Consider the following 23,010-nt stretch of genomic DNA (forward strand, 5'->3'; position numbering starts at 1 on the left):
CCCACGCCCCCAGAGGCCAACGCGATTGAAAAAGCCACAGGACTAGCAGACAGTTGAAGGACAGTGATCCCAGGTGACCCTGCACAGGCTGGAGCGGCTTGGAAGCTGGCTCTCACCAGCTCTGTGACCTTCGGTGAGTTCCATGACCTCTCTGAAATTATATCAGTTAACCATCCTGTGTGGTTGTTTTGAGGGTAAGCAAACTAATGAAGTCTCTGGTGAAGGAGGTCCTACTATGTCTGTGGCTGTCACAATTAGTGTCTTACCAATGACCTCAGGAAGCTGAGACATTAGTACCTCCATCTGCAGTGAGGAAACTGAGGCACAAGTACCTGGCTCACGGTCACACAGCCTGGCCGGGATCCACGCACCCCATGTGCTGGTAACTCCGAGGACCGAGAGAAAACACTGCCTACAGAGAAATCTTCCAGATGAGTCCAGGACATGTGAGGAAATACCCAGGTCCTGCGAACGTCTTCATTTGGGACCAATTGCAAGACCTAACTGCTACTTCACACAGCCAGGTCAATGAGCTCTTCACAGGCCGCGTGAGCCAGGCTGAGCTACAGACAGTGCCAGGAACCGCGAGAGATCCTGGTCAGGCACCAGGGAGAGAGCAGACAAGGCTCACCACAGGCTCACCTGTACCTGCCGGGCTGGCCTGTACAGCCTTTTGCAAGATCAGCAGCAGCATCTGCATGTTACAGACAGGAGTGGAGCATGGAGAGGCGAAGCAGCCCATGCAGGCCCATGTGCTGGCTGACGGCTCAGAGAGCCCATCCAGGCCCTTCCCGGCTGCCCTGTTCCTGGACCAGGGCTGGTCAAGCTGAGAGCAGCTCAGGCCTCCCGCCCACGTGCCACTGCAGATTCTGACGAGCCAGTGCTGCCCCCTCCCGGCCACCTGCTGTCTTCACAATCTCACCCACAGGGAACGACAACAGCAAAAAAGCAGAGAGAACACTCGGGTGCGGGTGCGGAGGAGGAAGCCCCAGGCGGACCCAGCCCGGCCCTGGCCCCGGCCCCAGCTGCCTAGCGCCGGGGGGAAAGACAGCGCTGCCGGACTCCTGGCAGTGGCTATCCAGGCGGCCCCGAGGGGCCTCTGCTCCTTAAGCACAGGTGACCATGTTGCGGGACCTCTCCTGCTGCCTGCCGCCTTTTGGTCTCACTCTGGGGCCTTTGGGAGGTGCTGCTGCAGCAACGGGCTCTGCTCCAGCCGGCCCACCGTCTCCGGGCCCTGCTGTCCTCAGCCCCAACCCCAAACGTTCAGAACCCACAGTGCGTCCCGCTCTGGACCCACGGAGGGTAGGTCACTGACCAGGGCAGACACGACTGATCCCTGCTGAGCAGGTGATCCTGAGCTGCCACCCCCACCCCATGTGCCTCACCCCTGCATTCTGCATCTCGCCAAGTCCTCCTTAAGCACCCCGCAAAGGGTCCCCCCGAACACGCTCCAGGCCCAGCACTGGGCTGGGGATTGTCCAAGCCACTTCGTCTCATCCATCTGGTCTCCCCATACACTGCTGAACATGTAGTAGGTGCCTGAAAAGCTGAGCTGCCTTTTGGATGCAGCTGGGTGGGAGGAGCAGGCGGCCAGCAGCAGGGGTGAGATGCCTCTCCTGGCATGGGGGCAAGGAGGGCCGGCAGCAGCCGTCCCTCCTTCCCACGCAGCAGGCCCAGATGCAGCCAACTGCGCCCCATTTAAGGACCAGCCCACTTTTCCAATCCTTCTGGGAGAGGCTGGCCCCGCTGCAGGCCACGCTCTGCCCAGCTGCCACAAGGTCACGAGCAGCAAGAGAACTCTTACACGGTCGTACCTGTACCTTTCCCTGCCCCTACCCCAGTGCATAAACTTCTGAGCCCTGCCATCCAGTCCCCCACAAAGGGAAGATGGAGAATGTGTTTTGGAAATCAGAGGACATGGTCTCTGCGGGTAAGTTTTCAAAGTGGTGGTGCCCTGACTGTCCCAGTCCACGCCCCCTGTGACTGCAGCCAGCAGCGCGGGCCTGGCCAAGCCTGCCTTCGGGAATGCCCGGACATCCGGAGGGAGCGCCGGCAGCCGGGGTCCTGCTGCGTGATGCACCCGTGTTTCACTGGCCTGCCCTGCAGTCGGGAACTTACTGAGCTCCTCCCGTACCGGACGGAGGTACGGAGGTGCGGAGGGAATGACCCCCGAAAGCTCCATTTTACAGGTGAGAAGGCTGAGGCTCAGCATCCTCCTGGCAGGTGAGCGGTAGAGCCAGCACTGAGCCTGGGGTTGTCTCTGGAGAGCATCTCTTCCAAGGCAGCAGCAGCCAGGCGAGCGCTGGCTGCCATCGCAAAGGACACTCTCATACCATGTGGCTAGGCTTCCACTGTGGCATAGGGACAACTGGGACAGACACGCTGGCAACTCCCTGGAACACTCATACCAGCCGGGCAAGTTGGCTTCTTCCCCACAAAACAGAAGCCTTTCTCTGCCTACCTGCGAGGCTCGGATGAGAACCCTGAACGTGAAAAGGGTCTGGGAGGCTGAGAGACCCTTCGCGATGGAGAAGACCGTGTTACTCAGTTTAACAAATGCAGAACGTCCGCCACATCCGAGGCATTGTGGGGACAACAAAACTGGCAAAGACTCAGTCCCTTGATTCAAGGAGCAGGGAGGGAAAGTGGAGAGACACATGAGCCAGCAAGGCCTGGGGTCTTCCTTTGTTACCGAGGCGGGGGGGCGGCGCAGCTCGCAGTGCCCAGGCGTGGGAGGGGCACTAGGGTACCACGTAAGGAGAGCTCTGGGGCGGTGGGTGGCGGGTGGATGGCAGCCCAGCGAGGTCAGGGATTGTCTATACACAAGCGGCCTCAGCAAACAAGTAAATGGAGAGAGAATAATGTAAACCAGGTTTCTCTCTGCTGGAGAAGGAAGGTACAAATTTGCAAAGGCAGAAGGCTGGGATGGTGTTGGACTGGAATCAGAGGTACTGCTGTGAACTCAGGGTTTTCGACAGTTAATTAGGTGCAGAGACACGAACGGACGGATGTGTGAAGCACGCGTGTATACGCATGCGCATGTTTCCTACCTCTGCCCACGGAGAGGGCCTGAGAGCAGCGACACCCAGAGGCGATACAAGAGCAGACAGCGCCCTGGTCTTTGACTCTAAATATCACTTTCCACTAAAAGAAACCAGGACTCCTTGGAGAAAAGGCTGACTCTAGAGCTGAGGCAGAGACGGAACGTGCTGAACCTGAAACATCTTTTTGTGCCAGAAAGTAAGGAAGGGCTCCAGAACGGTGGGGATGTGTCAAAAGGACGCAGAGCCAGCTTGGAGGGGCTGTCCCTGGCCAATTCGGGGACCATATGAGCATCAAAGTAAATTACAGTAATAACAGATTATAACCCGCTAAATTAAATAGTAATCTGCAAGTCCTTTCTGGTACAAATAAATAATGGGGCTAAGAAAACATTCTTCACTGCAGCAAAATACTAATAAGAAATGTAAGAACCAATGATGGAAGTACTTGGCAACCATCACAGAAATAATTAATTCAAGAAGTAGCAACAGACATTAAAACTAGTGGATAAAAGCAGGTGAAGAAAGAATTTTTAGTCTCTAAGTATCTCCCCAAAACTAGTTATTAATCGAAAAGGGAAAATAACCCATACCTTTACATAACCTTAGGGCAGTCAACATCCTAATCGAACGATGTCAACGTCACCCACACTGAAGCAAGCTGACACGCATGCCCCTGGACACGATGCACTGGCCCAAAGTGCATACCCTGAGTCACATAATGAGGGAACAAGACAAAATGACTGTCCTGTACTCTTCACAACTCAATATCGTGACAGTCCAAGCAACGCCGGGGAAGCGCCCCAGATGCCAGGGGCCAGAGACGCCTGGAGAGGATGAGGAGCTGGCTGCCCTGGGCCTGGGTCTTCGTCTCTATAAAGGAGTCAGTGGAAGAGCTGGCGAGTCTGGACAGGGTCGCTCTGGCAGAGGGGTACATGGAGTTTGTTTATTCTGGAAATCTCGAAAATCATTTGGAAATAAGAAGGCTGCAGGAACTCAAGGGGGTGCCAGATAATTCTCCCGGAGGTGAGCTGTGTTTGTCTTAGGAGAGAAATGGCCCTGGGCTGGTGGCCAGCACAGACCCCAGCTTGCCAAGGGTTACCCTTGACCTTGAGACGGCCCCTCTGCCAGTATTATACAGAGCCGGGGACCCATCCAGGTGGGAAGACTCTGGGAATTCCAACACCAGGGAAGGCCTGGACGACAGAGATTCAGGCAAGCTGAGTGAGGGGAGGCGGGACAGGCGGAGGGTGCAGGTGCGTGAATGCCTGGAGGCCGGGCAGGGACGGGAGGGGAGATGGGAGAGGCTGGGGAGCTGCCTCGCGGAGTGGAGACCGGCCTCTCCCGCACGCGCAGAGGCTGCTGGGAGGCCCCACGCCAAGAGCACTCGCAGTTCCCAGGCTCCTCTCCCCTGAGAAGGCGCCAGCTGGAAAAGGAAAAAAGGCACTGGCACGGCTGACGTGGGGCCGATCCACCTGCTGTCAGTCCTGGGGCCCAGGCTGCCAGCAGATTCTCTCTGCAGCTGGCAGTGAGACCCGCGGCCCCCAGCACCTCCGTGTTCTCCACGCCTCACCGACTGCACCCAGGAAGGGTGGCAGGGGCGGGGTGGGGGGCGGACAAGCTCCGGGAGCCTGCTGCAGCAGCTCCCAGGGCCTGGCTCTCAGAGGCAGGAAGCACGGGGCCAGTTTGCCCCGGTCCTGGCAGAAACACACAGCAGCTGCGGGAGAGAGAGAGGGCTGTGAGCGTGGAGGGGCCGTGCGGGGTGTGCGGTCTGGCCCCATGTGGCTCAGAGGAGGTCCCGCCTGTCTCAGACCGGGCGGGAAGGCGCCCTCTAGCGGCCCAAGCAGAAAGCAGCGTGAAGAGGCAGGGAAATGAAAGTCAACCCTAAAAGGTCTGGAAAGAGGCAGCAACACCAAGGGCAGAGTGGGGACGGGAGCAGAGGGAGGGGAGAATGCGGACATGCGGGCTCCCTGGGGACCCTCGCGAGAGCAGCAGGCCTTGCGGCTGACGCTGACCTCCGGGTCTTCACCAGGTCTCCCTGTCCCCTGCCGTCAGAGTGTCCACTCAGAGGACGTGGGGCAGGTGGGCCTGGACTGGCTTCATGTGACAGGTCCAGGCCGGCCTGGCTCTTCAGCATGGGGAGCCTCGCGTCCACCTCCTGACCACCCGCCTCCAGCTAGGGCTGATTCAGGCCCCTCTGCCCATAACATGCCCTGACCCGCTTCCTGGGGTCTGTAGTCTGCAAGTCCACACCCGTTCTATGCTCCCGAGGCTGGGGTCCTCCCTCAGGTGGCCACCCTGCCACAGGGCAAAATGTGCATGTGTGTGCGCGCATGTGTACATGTGCACCCATATGTACACGTATGCGCATGTGTGCATACACGTGTGAGTGTACGTGTGTACACACGTGTGGGTGTGCGCACGTGCGTAATGTGAGTGCATGTGTATGTGTGCGTGTGCAGTGGATGCGTGCACGTTTGTATGTGTGCGCATGTGTGTGCACGTGAGTTGCACACGTGTCTGCATGTGCACGTGTCTGCACGTGTACACACGAGGTGGTGTGGGACAGAGTGACGCCACGGCGAGGCCACGGCCCTGCCACCTGGGCAGAGGGAGAGCTGTGGGGAGGTCACAGAGAAGCCGCCGGGCTTAGTCACAAGCCCAGAGCCCCTCGTCCGGATCCCTCCTGGATAAAACACCTCAGGGGGTGCAGACCGCGCCCCTGGCCACGCCCTTGCAAGGCAGGGGAGGCTGAGCTGGGGCATTTCCGTTACAAGGAGGCCTATCTCCTCGGGTTTACCATCTTGTGGGCGAGGAGGGGCCCCAGCCAGGTGGGGGGGGTCAGGTCAGCTCTGCACACGGCTCAGGAGCGTCAGGGTACGTGGGGTAGTCTCTGTAAACTAATGAAGCTGTACCTTCGGGTGGCTTTTCTTTTTAAGGATCCCCCATGTTCACAAACCTACGGGAAGGGAGGATGCAAACTTACTTTAAAAAATAACTCTTGTTCTCATAAGAGTGTCACGCTTTCATAAAACATTTAGAAGACACCCCAGGATGCGAAGACATAACCAAATCGTCTGTAACAAGCAGGTGTCTTTCCCTCCGGCCTCTCTGCAGCTCACACACCTACACACCTGCTCCCATACCTGCGGTTCTAACCAGCTGGCTCCAGCTCTGCCACTAACAGCCCATGACCTAGAGGGGGAAGTCACAGACTGGGCAGAATCCAAGGCTCAAATGACAGGACACAGGCCCCTGCCCTGTCTGGGCCTCAGCTTCTCCATCTGCAAACAAAAGCTGGTGCCACTGAAAGCTCAGTGTCTGTCAGTGGGGAAACAGGACCAGCGTCCCAGGGCAGTCCCAGGGACCAGAGGTATATAAATGACCCAGTACCCACAAGTGCCAGTTAAATGTCACCAGACTCCCGGATGGTTTGACGCTTTATTTAGCTCTGGCCTTGTGACCGCTGCAGTCCCTTCTTCACCTCCCAGCAGGAGGTCCGCCAGCCCCTGCGGGTCATGGCCAGTGAAGAGGGCTGACCCTCTCCAGCAGCTCGTCCTATCCTGGAGCAGCTCTGACACATGCTCACGGGCACAGCGGCCTCCGAGGGTAAATGAGGTCCCTCCCAGCACTCGCCAGAGCACGGAGGAAGCCCGCAGTGTGCAGCTGAAGGCCACTGCGGAGGTCTCTCTCCGGCCCTCGCAGAGGGCAGCAGCGGGACCGGGCCTGGCACACCCCATCACCCGCGTGTGTAAGGAAAGCGGAAGCCTGGGACGGCTCCCCCGAGGGCTCCTGCTGCTGCGGTGCCAAAATGCCGACTTCCTGGCCCATTCACCAAAAGCCAGAGCGGGGGCGGTTCAGACCAAACTAGATCCAGGCGTTCGGTGTCACCGGAAGCACCTCTCCGTCTCTAGGCTCTGCTTTCCTGCTTTCCTGCTTATGGGGTTCGCCTTCTGGCAGGGTTCTCCCCGGGGTGACCAAGATGGCCACTGGTACTTTTCAGTGTATATTTCACTGGCCACTTTCCTAGGGGTTCTGGAAAAGCCTCGGCCAAGTCACTGGCCTGACTCAGGTCACACGCCCATCACTGTGGTCAGGAGCTTGGTGTGCTCCGGACTGGCCAAGCCTGAGCCCCATGTCCAGGCCTGTGGCCCTGTGGTGGGCAGGGGTCGGGGAGGGTGACCCCAAAGGAACACAGGGATCACACTCAGCAGGCAGAAACAAGAGGTACCCACCACCCGACCCTGTGTCCCTCTGGAAGGCCACAAACAACACCCAAGGTTTTTCACCCCCAAGAAAAATTCTGGCCCCTTTAGGGGCAACGTGACCCCCACACGGAATGCATGGGTTAAATGAGGGGGCTGGACACTGACAGGACTGAGACCCGGGGCCCACAGGTGAGGAGCAGAGGAGGCACCTGGGCTCATACCACCTCTCAGCCCCGCCACCTGTGAGCCGAGCAGTCAGCTCAGCTGCCCAGGGGTCACCGCCAGGCCAGGGAACACTGAGGCGAGGAGGGCTGGGTCCCAGTCTGGCAGGGAGACAGTCTGAGCCCAAGGCTGAGGGACCCCATGAGGGCTGTTCTCCCAGGAGCTTCCCAGAAGCGGAGTCAGGCCTGAAGGAAGGACAACCACCTGAGGACACCTGGTGGGAGGGGCAGTCTAGGCCCCAGAAAGAGAAAGACGTGAGCACGGCAGGGCGTGGAGGGCCGCAGGGCGTGGAGGGCTGCAGGGTGTGGAAGGCCGCACGCTCCGGGCAGCTGGGCAGACGGGGGAGCTGGCTGCTGGGCGAGGCGGCTGGCAGGCCAGCGAGCATCAGAAAAGGCCTTGATGCTCACTCTCCAGAAGGATCTCGGTTGTGGTTTAGCCACTGGGTCACTGCTGCCCGTCCCCACGAGGGAGAACAACCCTGGAGGGCAGGGACATCTGCCAGAACAGCGCCTGGCACATGGTGGGTGCTCTGCAAACATTCAGAGAGGGGGAGGAGGAGTATAGGAGGGTGGCCCATCCTGGGTCCTGCCCACGACGCACACTGACCTCGACACAATGAAAACCAGTATTGTGTGACTGTCTGAAGAACTGCATCGAGATGTGTCTGCGAGGTGGGGGTCGGGGGGCCACAAGCCACCCTTTTCTCCTTCATGGGGAAGATGCAGAAATCAGAGACTCCATCCGTGGACCAAAACTGTGCCTTCCCTGGTGTGCCAGAAAGCAGCAGCAACAATGAGAAGCCTTGAGGACTCCCCCTCCCCCAGCCTCCACGCCAAAAGCACTGGCCACCCCGAGCCACGACATGGCAGCAAGGCTGTCCCCAGATCTCAGAGGGGCTGCCCCCCACCTGCAGGCAGGCTCTGTCGGTCCTGAGGGGCATCGGCAGAGCCCAGGTGGCAAGGTTCTTGCCGGGTTTGGAGACCGTTCCAGGCAGGCGGCCAGCCCAGGGCAGGACGCTGGGGCCACAGTTCCTGCTGCACGCTCAGCGCGGTGTCCCCTTACTTCTCTGACACGCTGCAGCCAGACAGAGCTGCCCAGACCTGCCTGGCACCCCTGCCCCTGCTCCTACCCCACCCCCACACAGGAGCTGAAGGGAGGGCTCAGGTTTAGTTGGCTTTAACTACAATGGCAGCAAAGACGTGACTCCTGGGGCTGCCACCTGTCACCTCCTTCCGCCAGGCCCTTGGGTAGAGTCAGATGACTGAGTTCAGAGCCTGACCTGGCCCAGACCCTGCTCAAGTCACAGCTCATCTCCACACGGCTCCTTTCCCTGGGCATGGCAGGGACAAAGGGGGAAGGGACCAGCTCGGTCCTAAACTCCCACAGTGGTCACTCTTGTTTGGTGACAACCATCCCCGGCTTTGAACTCTGCTAGATTCACTCTGCCATTGCCACTGCTGAAAAATTAACAGCCAGGTTCATTCACTTCCCTCAAACGCCACCTGGCACTAGAAAAAAAGTCTATTTCATTTTGAAGAGAAACCAGCGCCTCTTACAGAAAAAATGGTGAAGTCGGTGGCGGCAAAGTCACGAGAGACCCAGTCAAGGGCGACGCTCTGGCAGCAGCTGTCTGACGTGCGACCGAGTCAGGCTCTGGGTGGCTCCACCCAGCCTCAGCTCCCACCGTCCAGGTCTCTGCATCCCTCACCTTCCAGCCTCAAGCAAGGCCGCTGGAACCCCAGAGCCATGGGCCACCCTGCTGGGCGGAAAGCTCTCGATGGCACTGGGGCCCAGCCGAGCTGGGGTGCAAATGCAGTGCTGAGCCCCCGACCGGGGGTGGGGGACCTTGCAGAATGTCCAAATCCTGGGCCCAGAAACTTTTCCTCTCAAGTCCAAAAGGGCAAAGTGCTTGTCAAGAATATACTGGGCTCATAAAACATCTTCCAACCTTGAGTCAATAACAAATAAGGGACCATCAAATGCGAGCTCCGAGTAGCTGACTCATTCACGCAGCATGAATGGTGGGGCACCCTTCGAGCGGTGGCACCCGAACCTGTGCTGAAGGACCAGGGTGCCAGGTGCAGGGCGCAGCGTGGGCTGGGAAGTGATGGGGGAGCAGATCGGAAAGCCGACACCCCGTTTCCGGCACATCCCCAGGAGGAGGGGGTCTGTCAGATGTGCTGACAGCTGTCCTTCCTCCACTGGGGACAGGCAGGGCATCTTAACACTGGGAAGAACACCCCTTGCCTGAATTTGCCAGAATGGGAGACCCAGCCCCCTGCCCCAAGGGAGATGAAGCCTGTCACTGGGACACAGGAAGGGGTCTACGGGCTGGCTCCCAGAGCGGCTGTGGCTCTGCAGAACTTGACCACGAGGACAGGATATTCTCAGTAGGAAAAAGGTGGCAGCAGAGGCACCAGCAAAGAGCTCCAGCCCATCCTCTGCGAAGCCTCGCTAGGTGGCCTAGGCCACCTCATCTGAAAAGGCCTCTCATGGTGCAACCAGCACCCTCTGGGTTTCCAGGACTCACTGAGACCACCGATACTGGCCCTCAGTGGGCACAGGGCCCGCGATGGAGGAAACGCCCTGGCCCACTCGGGGCCTGCGGTCAGGGTGGGGTCCCCAGGAGTCTGGAGGAGCAGCAGCCTACTGGCCCCAGGCTGGAAGGTCCTGCCAGCTGGCCCAATGTGTCAGACATGCCGGGAACAAGGTAGTGGGGAGAACGCCCAAAACGCCTTTACCTGCGAGCCAGGTGAGGGCCACACCCTGGCAGAGGCTGGACGTCCAAACAGCAGGAATGAAAAGAAAGCTTTGTGTTGCTCTGTCCAGGCCTGGGCAGCCCTGCTGGGCGGGGTGGATGTGCCAGCTGCCCTAGGACCCCGCCCCCGGGCAAAGCTCCAGACCCTTCCTGTGAAGGAACCAAACTTCTCCTTCCCAAGCTCAGGCCGCCCTGCGACCTTGCCCAACTCTGAGGCTCCGTCCTCTTCTCTTCGGGCCGATTTGCGATAACGGCAGGAAGAAGCAAGGGGAACAGACACACCAGTCACAGGGAGAGCTGCGGCCACGGGCGGGCCCCAGTCACACACTCCCCGGCGGGGCGAGCCCCAGTCACACACTCCCCGGCGGGGCGAGCCCCAGTCACACACTCCCCGGCGGGGCGAGCCCCAGTCACACACTCCCCGGCACGGCGAGCCCCAGTCACACACTCCCCGGCAGGGCGAGCCCCAGTCACACACTCCCCGGCAGGGCGAGCCCCAGTCACACACTCCCCAGCAGCGCTGTGGCCTCGGACACACAGTCTTGCACGTGTGTGCGTGAGCACCTATGTGAATGTGCATGTGTGTACATGAGAAGGCACTGGCCTGAGGGGCATCCTGCGGCAAGGCCACTGGGAGGCCCTGTGCCACCCCCTCTGGCCTCCCTCCTTTACGAGTACTAGAGACTGGAAGGACCCCCGCGCAGATTCGCACTCGGCTCAGCCTCCCCGTCCCTGCCCTTGGCCTCAAGCAGGTGGAGAAGCCCTGTGGCCAGGTGTGAGCAGCTGTCTGCCACCTGTACCCATGACAAGGCCATCTTCCACTCGTCTGGCTCCCCCAATTCAGCCAAGTCTAGACCAAGGCCACTGACAGAGGACAGGGTCCACGGGGCCTTCTAATGCCCTGCTGACCCATCCAGTGGCCCCTGGCTCCTGTGAGGCCACTCAGATAAGAGGCCCAACACATGGAAAGGACAGGTTCACACACTGCACACTGTCCCTGCCCAGCTCACATGTGATGCAGACAGGGGACAAGCTGATCTTTAAACCCAGTGCTGCCTGCTCACACAGGTGCCCGGAAGGGCGGAGAGCTCTGGGGCGGGGCGGGGGGCAGCCCGAGAGGAGTCGCTGGGTGCTGCGTGGGGGGCGGGAGGGAAGGGACGCTGGCCCAGCTGCCAGGGTGCCGCTGACTTCTGAGGCCGTGCTCTGGCCTGAGCCGGCCACACACCCGCAGAGAGCACCATGCAGGGGCCTCTGTGGATTTGTGGGCCCCTGAGGGCCACAGAGCACACAGCTCCTATGACTGTCCATCAGGTCATGCCCCAGCCAAGGTGCGGCCTCTGCACCGAGGGTGCCACCTACAGGCAGAAGGGGGCTGTGCAGGCGCCCTGCTGTCCCACGGAAATGCACTGAGCCCTAAGGAGAGCCCCACAGGCAAGCCAGAACCTTCTAGCAGCCACGTTAACAAAAATAAAAACAAGCAGGCAAAATTAACATAAAGTATCAGCCTTTGCCATCAGCGAAAAGAAATTACGAGTGAGCTCTTCCGCATCCTTTTTCTCCACTCGGTCTTTGGAACCTTGAACTTGGCACTTCCAGCACCTCGCTCTGGACTGGCCTCATTTCGAGCGCTCAGCAGCCACCTGCAGCTCGTGGCTACCGTATGGAACGGGCTGGCTCTAGAGTGGCCAGCGGCAGAGAGGTCTCACCTGCTTTCATGCACACAGAACCCAGGCTCCTGCTCCACCACGTGGCCTCCCCTTGGGTGGCTCATGCACTACCTCACCTGAACGAAGGGTCTTCTCCCTCCCTCCTGCACGTAACACAGGCAGACTCACAGCCTTACAAACAAACCAATCAAAAGGTCTGAAATTTAAACACCATCAAGAAAAGATAGGCCAAGCCCCATCCTCTCCACTTAGGGCCGAGTGGCTGTACCCGCGAGGGCGTGAGACGGACATCACCATCATCACCCCACCTTTCCCGAGGGCTTGTCAAGTGCCAGGAATGAGACTAGTACTTACAGGCAGCACCTGCTCAGGTATTTAAAATGAAGAAGGATAACCATGAAAGATGCCATAAAACATTGCTCAAGAAAACGGCAGGTTATGAAATAATATAATCCCGTTTTTGTTAAAAAAAAGTATATATTATACATTTATCTACACAGAGAGGGCAGTCTGGAGGGATGTGGCCGTTGACGGGGTTTATCTCGCCAGGAAACGGGGGTATGGGGGACTCTGAAAGGTGCTGACCCAGGTGGCGTAAGGTGGGATGCAGCCTCCTACAACCCCCTGCACGTCCCCGGGCATCCGACTGTGTGTGTGGACCGTCTCAGAGACCCAGCCACCTAGCGGCACACTAGGGGCCTGGGGCAAGGTCGGTATGTCCTTGGTTTACAGGTGCGCAGCTTGGGCTGGCCGGAAAGACCCCAACTGAGGCGCCATTTAGTCGGGACAGATGACATGTTTTCTCCCCCAAGAACCTAGAAGAATTTCTGTGAAAATAAACTTCATAGTTCTCACTGTTCACCTCCTTCTAAGCCACACCACTGGGTTTTCAACAAAGAAGCATCACTCCTGTGATCCTGGTCAGTGATGCTCACTGAGCAGGTGACAGCTGCCGGGACAGCTGGCTCCTGATGGGACGGCTGACACTGGGGCGGGCCCACGGGCCAGGTGGCACTATGCAGCAGGGCGTCACCCAGAGGGCGCCACGTCCCACTGCCCAGCCACAGGACCGGGCTCTGCAACTTTGGGGAAAAGCTGGGATTAGGGGCCTCAGAGCCCCAGGCTGGCATCTTAGACAGACTGTTCTGTTTTGTGAGTGGGGTCAACCTCACACCCTTGCTGAGGGGACCCAGGAAACCCTCCTTTGAGACGCTGGGGAAGAAAGAAGATCCCCATTCCAGGTGTGCCAAGGGCTCCACGAGGACCTCTGAACCCTGGGAGGGTCCGGGAGGTGGCTGGAAGGGACCGGGCTTCCTGGCCTCAGACCCCACAGCCCCAAGACTTCCTCACTTACCTCGTGTCCACCTACAGCCCCTAAACCCACAGGTCCCTGAAGTCTCACACAGGAGAGGGGCCCCAGAGTGAGAGTCAGGTCCTCTCGTCTAGTTCCCTGATCCTGTCCAAGAAGGTCCCTCAGGACAGACGTAGCACTCCCCTCCCCAAATCCGGTCCCCCCAGCTAACCGGGGTTTAACCACGTCTCTCCGGCACCCACGAAACTATATTCTCTGAATGGCTGCAACTAAAACCATCTAGAATGAGGCGAGACAACACTCTGATGTCTTAGGTACTCTCAACGGCCGAGTGAGCCCGGTCACCACAAGGCATCTCCACGTGCTGCGAGGGCCCAACCCCCAACAGGTGTCCGTCAGAGACGTGGCCCAGACCAGGCTGACCTCTGGCCCATCGAAGAAAACACAAACTCCTCTGCAGACAGAGGTTCTGTTCCAAAGCATCCCTGACCTGCCCCTGACCATGGGGTCTCTGCCTCTCGAAGAACGGGGAAGGCGGAGCAAAAGGAGGTGGGGGTGACCAGGCAGGCTGAGTGCCCATGAGCCACAACCGCTGCCATGCAGCCTAGGCTCCAACGGAGCAAGGCCCGTGTTCGGCGGGCAGCGGCCTGGGACGGCCGCAGCGCATCACACACCTACTCAAACCCATTCTGAAACCTGGGCCCGGTGTCAAAGCTGCTTTACCTGACCACTCTCTGCTACAGAAGGGCAGCCAGGCCCCTCAGAGGACTGTCCCGGGAAAGCCAGTGGGTGCCCACACGCTGCTCTGCCATTTGGGAGGGATAATCCCCTTTATTTCGTACACCAAAACAGAACAAAGACGTGGCCACCCCGGAATCCACGGAGGAAGGCGGGCAGAGGAAGCCGGCCACGCGCGACGCACTCACCTGAACTTCCCGGTCCGCACCTGCAGCGCTCGCATTCCACACCGCTGGGCGCCGCCGACGTCCCCCACGATGTCATCTCCAATCATGACGGCCTGTCCCGCAGTGAGATGCATGCAGAAGTAATGTCAGCTTTCCTCCTGTGCCCCTTCATCTTTTTCGACATAATAAACTGCTTGATTTGAGGTTTAAAACCACCGTCGTACAAATTAAACAAGGTAATAGCATCATCCCATTGATTAAAAGTCAACCCACCTCGAATATATCTCCCAGTGTTCCCATGGGCCGTGGCTCTGAACGGTACATATTTGGGCAATATTAAATCAATCAGCAGGTGTCAAAGCGATATGGTACCACAAGGACATGTGGGAAGGCTGGCACTGTCTTGCGTCTACTTGAACGTGGGCTGAATTTTACCCGTGACTAAACACTGTAGCCAGGTTATTTTGTCAATCCTTGGTTCTGTGTAAACCAAGTAAATCTTTGGCAAATCTTTCAAGGTCGCAGTTTAACGGGTTTTCCTTTCAACAGTGAAGGTGCTACTATAAAAAATAAAATAATGTGCAAACAAATACACACACACACACACACACACACACATACACAGGAAATGCACACAGCCTACATGTCATTTTAAAAAGCTGCCTCCAGGATTTATTCTCCCACCTGAAACAACTAGAAAATCAGACAAACTATATAAAAACAACAGTTTTCAAGACCATGGACATCAAGCAGGACAACGATTTCTGAGACACAGGAAACAAACAGGTGACCTCTATAGCTTCCCCAGCTTACTGCCTTCAGACCTTTCAAGCTGCGGGCGCACAGAGGGAGAACCAGGTGGAACACAGCAGACGCCCCAAGTTGAAGAGACGTTGCTAAGAGCCGGGAGACCGCGGCAGCTAGAATTCCCAAGAAAACAGTATCCGAGAGGAAAGGGCTACCCAGAAAAGAATGGCAGAGCTCTACGGCGGACTCCTCCAGAAATGACGCAGTATTCAGTAGCCGGCCAATCAGTTCAGGCAAGTGAGGAAACCATCCGGGGCCAGGAAACGAATCTCGCAGGAAAATTACAGAGAGCTGCTCAGACCTCACACAAGGTAGGGAACGTGACTGTTCCCACCAGCCAGGCTGGAAAATCCTGTACTTCGCAGGGCACTGAGAAACATTCCCAGGAGCGCCTTGCCTCGATGGCCGGGAATCGTTGGCCCTCGGCTACAGCCTGCTCTGGTGCTGCCTCTCAACCTTAAAAGCAAGTTCTGCAAGGATCAACTGCTGCCAAGTAATCTGACTGTATCCCAGAACAAAACATAAACACACTTATGGGCATACAAAAATGCCCAGCGTCCCAAAAAGTAAAATGCACAAAGTCTGGTATCCAATAAAAAATAATTAGACATAGAAAGAAGACAAGTATCACACAGAATGAGGAGAAAACTCAATCGAAACTGACCCAGAAACTAACACAGATGTGAGAATCAGCAGACAAGGGCATTAAGTCGTTATTGTAACCATACTCCATGTGTTTCAAAAGTGAAGTAGAGACATGGGAGGAAAAAGAAAAGACCCAGATCAAGATTCTAGGTAAGAAAACTACGCTGTATAAATTGAAAAGTATACTGAATGAGATAAGTGCTGAACGAGATTAGTGTCAGATTAGACGATGCAGAAAAAAAGGTTAATGAACTTGAAGACATAGCAATAGATACTACCTAAAATAAACCACAGAGAGAAAAATAATTCCTAAAAAATGCATGGTGCGTCAGAGAGCTACGATGAGCGGGCAGGTGCTTGGCTGAGGTGGCCAGGCTGCTTGTCAGCCCTAGCGTGAGATTCCACTTTGCCCTTCTTGAGTTGTCTCGAAATGCTAAGGTCAGCCCGTGAACCATCATGGCGTTCCAACTTAGGGCTCTCTCAGAGGCTGGGGCCTTCTTGCTAGAAGGTTCCTTGGAAATGAAACAGGTCTTCCAATGATTACGTGTCACGCCTGGCACCTTCCATGCTTCAGGGGCAAATCAAATTTTTTGTGCTCACACACACACTGAGGCAGCAGAACACTTCCCCCTCAGAGGAGAGATTCTGGGGCTTCCTGGGTGAGGACATTTGTTGATGTGGCACATGTGGATGGAACAGGGACATCTGTGCCCTTGGAGGCGGCTCTTCCATGGAGCGGCAGCTGTGGTTCTGCAAAACGCACCAATGCCCAGATCCAGGTGGAGCCCCGCAGCCCGAGCGAGGGGCTGGAGAACAGGGGTGCAGCTGCCTGGAGCGGTGATGCCTGGCGGGGCCAGGTGTGGGCGCCGCACGCCAAACGCCCTCGGACCCTGGGGAGTTCGCAGATTTACTATCAGTGAAGGGCAATAATCACGCGAGGAGGAGCAATTATTGCCGAATCATTTAGGATTTAAAAAATCATTGGTGAGAAGATAGAGGTCAAGAGGTGCGCTGTCAGGGGAAATAAAAAAAACGCTACCTGTCAGGCCCGGCTGCACGAGCCTCCTGCCTGCAACACAGTCCGAGGAAGCCGGTCGGAGACAGCGGGGTCGGACTCCCACAGAACCCAGGAGTCAGGTGAGCTGGAGCGGGGCGCCCCAGCCCTTTCGGCAGCTTTTCCGGTTTGGGTTCGAAAAGCAGATGCGTTCGTCCGTCTCGAGCATTTGTCCGCCTGCCATGGTGCGCTCTTCACCATCCTGGTGCCAGGGGAAGAACCCGCTCTGACGGTGATGATGCCCAGCGCCAAGGAGCTCTCACAAGAAAGCCCGCGTTTCATCAATTTTCTGGTTATCCCAGGACCCTGGCAGGGGAAGCACCCTTCACCCTCTCTCGGGAGAGCAAACAGCAGGGCTGTGCTGAAGGAGCAGAGGGCTTGGTCTGAATTTCAGCCCCAAGGGGCACACACCCCCGTGGAAAGGCCTGGAGGTGACACCCCGCAATGAGATGAGCCTAGACCTTCAGCTGGAATGCTCAGAGGAACCCAGGTCCCCTCAGACACCTGGAGATTAAGTAATCGCTAATTTCCCCCACGGTCTGCTACATGCGTAAAGAACAATATGAACCCAGCAAAACTCAAACACCACTATTTTATAGAGTCAGACAGCAGGTATTGGTGCGGGAAAATGCACACTTGCAGACAGCTGGCGAGGAGGGTGAAATGACATCGCCCTCCTAAAACAGAAACAAATGAGCCACGTGCATCACAGCCTGACCGCTGGGGCTTCTAAGCAATAACGAGGAACTGCACAAGGACGCACACACGGGGCTGTCCCCCAGGGTTAGACACAAGAGGGAAGCTGTAAGCCACCTCCACCTCCAACGACAGGGGCCTGGCACAGAGCACTGGAATCTGCACGAAGGAATACGACTTAGAACAAGCCCAAAGGAAACGGCTCCCAATACGATATTACGGGGGGAAATCAGGTTTCACATGGCACATACAGGATTACCCCAATTTTGTGTTAAAAATGTGCATGGAGACACAAAAAAAATCGGAGAGGTTAAGCATGATCTGTGTTATTCTAGGTGAGTGGAATGATGACTATTTTTTTCTGGTACTTCTGAAGTTTTCTTACTACTTTAGTAACATAAGTTATTTTATCATCAGATAAAAAATGCTTGTGTTTTGAAGAGAGGAAAATGAAATCTAGTAAAAAGGCTCTAGGGGAGAAAAGGTCTAGGAAAAACGAAGACAAGAGGTTTTAAAGATACCTTATGACTAGGAGACACGACACAAAGACAACCTCAGAGCTGGAATTTCCTGAAACTGCCATCGGTTTCGGACCCGCTGCCACGGCCGCGGTGCTGGGCCTGTGCTGGGGCTTCGGGTTCAAACAAGGGTGCAGAAACGACGGGCGCTAGCTCTCCAGGTTCTGCAAGCTGATAAAGTCTCCGCAAGGCCTCCCCTAACTGGCCCCAGGGACAGAGCACGGCAGGGGGCGGGGCCTGGGCCAGGGGCGGGGCTCAGCCAACAAAGGAGAGGGGATGGACCTTCCCTGACGGACACACCTGAAGAGGCGGAGGCCACGCCCCACCGACAGACCTCACCAGGGGAGCAGACTGTTCCCAGAGCCACACAGCTAAAATTAACGCCCTGAGAACGGGGGTAGCAAACAGATGGGGCGGAGCCTACGCTTTACGCTCAGGCTTCCTTGGGGAACCCCGCAGGCCTCACCCTCATTTCTGATAGGCCGTCCTGAGGGCGCCTACCCTCACCACTCAGCATTGTGTCTAACTTTATATTCTATAGTTTGTATCCCACCAACAATATTTTCATTTTGTAATATTTTTCAAGATAGAAAATGACATTGTACTACTAAATAGGCCTTTTCAAACTTCATTTGCCAAATCTGAAAATCCTGAAATGCCGCGGGCCTCTCCTTGAGAACAGGGTACAGCAGAGGCCAGGAGAGGGCTGGGCCGCAGGCTCACCCTTCCCCAGTGGAGGAATCCTGGGTTTAATGCTAGAATTTTCTGTGAGACCATTCCCCAATGCTGCAGTCCTCAACTGGGGGTCATTTTGCTCCCCGGGGACATCTGGCAATGGCTGGAGACATCTGTGGTTTCTAGGAGGCTATCAGCAAGCCTCGTACAGTGCACAGGACAGCCCCACCACAGAATGATCTGGCCCTAAAAGGTCCACAGTGCCAAGGTTGAGAAACAGTCTTAACCTTAAAACGGAAATGCAAGCGACTACGACAGGGGACAGGGCAAGCATTTCATGAGATAAATGGGCACGCGACAGAACCAGGGTGTGCCGCGCATGCACGGCGCTCGTGCCCCTTCCCTTCCAAGCCCCGGGCCCCTCTAGGAAATGGGAGCATCCAGCCCCCAAGCAATCTGCTTGGAACAGTCCCCATTTCCACTGAACCCACATAATTTGCAACTGATGGGGCTTTTCGTGAAACTGCCAAAACTTTCACATCATTTGGGCTTTAGTATGAAGCAAAAAACCAAACAAACCCACTGATTCAGAAGCCTCAAAGCATGAGAATTAGGTATTTCTAGATTCTAGAAGTAATCTTTAAGGTATGTTATTCTTTGCCTTATTACTGAATCCTAGAAAGGGGCTGCTCACCTCTATGAGGTCTGAATTCCCCATCTAGTAGAATAATGCCAGCGATCTGTTATGTCTAGCAATAGAGGAAAGGCTAAAATGAAAATTGGATTTGGGGGGTTATATCCATTCTCAGGGCGGGCAGAAAAGTCCTCAGTAGCAAGGAGCGAGTCCAGGTCTGGGGAAAAGCAGTTATCAAGGGAAATGACTGGTGATAACTTTATTGATTAAAAGCAGCTTGAAAAATTTAAGGGTTGCCACAGCCCGGCACTACGGCAGCAAGAAAGCTCCTCACAGGCATTTTTCATTAAAAATAAGGAAGCAGGAACATAGAATTATTACCTTGTGGATGAGACACAGTTCATCTGAAATGGCCATATGCTGAAATACTGCTTTAAGATGTCTATACATCCTGAGGCTCAAAGAACATTATGGGCCATTTTAGAAAAACGGTGGGGTGGGGGCGTTAAGAACATATAATTGCCACTCAACTGTCTGTCAAAGGGAGAGACAGGTATGAGACTGGGAGGTGAAAGAGAATGATAATGTGGCAGGTAAATAAGATTCAGCCTCGCCACATGTGCTTGGAGCCACCAGAGAAAATTCCTTGGCTACCCGGGGCCACAGATGCTAGTGAGGGACCGGACGGCTGCAGGAACATGACCTCAGCAGACAACCCTCCAAGAATCCAGAACCCTAACCGCCCACTCCAGACCCCAAAGCCCCAGCACCTGCCAAATGAGGAGCCTGGATTAACCTGACCCCCGTAAGGGCCTTGGCTCCCCTTTGGGGTGTGGGGAGGGCAGCTTCTCATTCAGAATGTGGAATGTGATGTGGAAATAACTGGAAAATGCCAAAAAGAAAAAAAGAATGTGTGTGTGTGTTGGGGAGGGGTGAATATCACCCAAGGGAGAACTATACAAATATAAGCAAATTCAATGTCTTCACATTCAGCTTCGTGGGGCTTATTCTGTAGGCAGGGACAGTATCTTATTTTTGTCTGGCGGGGGTGGGAGCTGTCTGAGATGGTTTGTGACCACTGCTCATATAATTATAAATACTGGTTTTTAGCTCACATTACCACCACAGCCTTTCTCCCACTCTATAACACGTTATCTTGAGAATTTATTCTAAAATACATCCTATGAGTATGATGAGTATATATATAGTTGTTCATATTTTAAAAATGAAAAAATAAGCATAATAATTGTAAAAACAGGGACCTAGGAGAGATGGGTAGGAAGAGAAGGAAAAGGGCAGAAGCCAGACCTCCTTGAGTAATTCTCGCTTTGAGGGTTTGATCTGGGAACCACGTATTTACATAACTATAACACAAATTTAGATGCTGAAAAACCAGTTCCCTAAAAATCAGAAGTAAAGTGAATTCAGAGAGGATCCTGTTGGTGGCAAACACCCAGGGAGAACTATTCCAAGGGCTTTAAAATACGGTAAATCTCTAGAGGGATCTGCTCGAAGCAAAAAGAAAGGACTGTCAAAAAAACCAATCATCGACAGTACCAGTCACCAGTCTTCTATATTCAGTCATCAGCGATCACAGTGATACTGTGCGTCACAGTCCGGTCCCCTGGCCCAGCAACACAGTACTGTCCCAGCCTTGGTGACATTGGTAGCGCTGGTGGTGGCACTCTCTCTTTTGTGCCTGGCTTCTTTCACACGGCGCACTTTGGAGATTCGAGACTCTGGTGTGTATTCTGGGCCAAAGCAAATGACTGATGATACTGGTATTCTTAAGAGCCAGAATTTTTGACATAGAAAAAGGAAATACAGATATAAGATTGATGAGACCAAGTACAAACCCAGAGGTGTGAATATGAATCAGAAGTTTCGGAATGAACTCACGATGCATTTCATGTTTAAAGATATATATTTTTCAACTAAAAAAGCTTAGCAATGATGACCAACCCAGAAACGAGAACTGCTAATGTCCTGATTATGGTTTCTAAATACTATTTTCCACAGAAGTCAGCATGGCTCCTTAGGAGGATGGTGGAGTCCAGGCCGAGAGCAGGAAGTGTGCAAGGCAGCTATGAAACAACCTGCCACCCCCGAGACACGGGGATCACTTCAAACCACTCAGACACCAATCTGAAGGCTCCCACTGGTCACAGATGAAATACTTTGAACATCAATAAGATAATAACTGCAATGGACTGAAACACATAAAGTATGTTTATGTGTATTTATTTATGGTATATGTATTTTTAAATCTTTGTCACCCTGAGAGGATATTAGAGAACCAAGTTATCATTTTGAAAACTAATAAGTATGGGAGAGAAACAGGCATGAGGTATATGGACTGTACCTCGCGGTAACAAACAGTTGGTGAGTTTTCCTATACAGAAGTAATCCAGAGCAAAACAATGAAGGAGGAAAGACAGAATTCGAATATCACCGTTTTGAAGCCCTTAATGAGTTAATGAAGTTAGGCACCGATCATCAGTCACTGCTAATACCACAAAAGGAGACCACCGACATCCTGTGCCACCTGATGGAGGGCACACCACCGCCTAGAGAGCAGTTGTCAAAAACCTGAACCAGACTCTGACCAAGCTTCGCGATCCAACTACCCATACACGGGAGGCAGAGAGGACACCACGGAGGTGCAAGTGGCAAACTCCAGTGGGACACCACACAAGACGAACAACCCAGCTTGTTCCTCAGGACGTTGCAAGGAAAAACAAAAGGGAGGTGGGGACTGATAAGACTCAAAACCACTTAGGAATCACAGTGACCAATCACAGTGCAAGGGCCTCCTTTGGCTCTAGATTCCAACAACTGTAAGCAACATCACCGTAAAAGTCAGGGAGATGTGGACATGGGCTGGATATCCTTTGATATGAAGGAATTATTGTTAGGATTATTTAGATGTGATAATGGCATTATTGGTTTTTAAAAAGAATTCCCATCTCTTAGAGCCATATTTGCAGAAGTGATACGGTTTCTGGGATTTGATTCCAAACAATCTAGGGGAGAAGTGTGGGTAGAAAGACAGATCGAACACGTGGCTATTAATCTGGAGATGGGCTCCAATGGCCAAATACAGGACAATTTGAATAATGTGTAAACGGTCATAAAAATGGACTGTAACTCATGAAATAAAACAAAATCCCGAGTCCACGTTGGAATAAATAAACAATAGGAGAAAAAAAGCAAAGCCCTTCCTCACAGTAAATTCCAATAAATATAGACGGAACGATGAAACAGAAAATGGCCACTTGGCAAACAGTACTAGCTGTTTCAGGAAAGAATTATCAGTGGCTGCTAAAGTAAAGAGGGGAAAAGAATAAGAAGAGGATATTTACACAGTTTCAAGTGCTCTCCCACAAGACACATATTAGTCACAAAAGGACAAACAGTAACTTTGTAGTGAAGAACCCTGGCAGGCTCCACCTCCCCTGGGATCAGAGAGAACATCACCAATGACGAGCAGGGGGCCACCACATGCCTGCGGATGCGATGTACCCAGGGGCACAGCATTGTTTCTGGGAGATTCCTGCCAAAAATGCATAACTCAAAATCGAATCATGGGGAAACATAAGGAAATAACCAAACTGAAAAACATTCTACAAAATAACTGGCCAGTACTCTTCAAAAATGCCATGGTCCTGAACCACACAGAAAGACCGAGGGGCTGCCCCAGAGTCACGGACACCAGGGGACATGACTGCTAAATGTAAGTGGCCCAATAAAAGGTATTGGAGGGATGGCTGTTGACATCTGCAGAAGGGTCTCTAGGTTAAGAGTCTTGCAATCGATGCTTACACCTGAAACTAATGTAAACTAATACTGAATGTCAACTCCAGCTGAA

At 54.6% G+C, this 23,010-nt stretch overlaps 1 protein-coding gene across 6 annotated transcripts in view; it reads right to left on the reverse strand.

Moving 5' to 3' along the window:
• The window catches only part of LHPP (phospholysine phosphohistidine inorganic pyrophosphate phosphatase), a 97,408-nt gene that overhangs the window by 47,562 nt on the left and 26,836 nt on the right, over positions 1–23,010 (reverse strand). For 3 of the 6 annotated variants that reach the window (XM_039870760.1, XM_039870763.1, XM_039870761.1), the window contains exon 6: positions 14,135–14,226. The exons of 2 other annotated variants lie outside the window; for them this stretch is intronic. In XM_039870760.1, the coding sequence (XP_039726694.1) occupies positions 14,135–14,226 (92 nt within the window). Of the gene's footprint in view, positions 1–8,104; positions 8,237–14,134; positions 14,227–23,010 lie in introns of those variants that run through there. One more of the 6 variants, XM_039870762.1, reaches the window with a different exon arrangement.

Source organism: Pteropus medius, unplaced genomic scaffold, assembly GCF_902729225.1.
Source record: "Pteropus medius unplaced genomic scaffold, Ma_sr-lr_union100, whole genome shotgun sequence".
Taxonomy (NCBI): Eukaryota; Metazoa; Chordata; class Mammalia; order Chiroptera; family Pteropodidae; genus Pteropus; species Pteropus medius.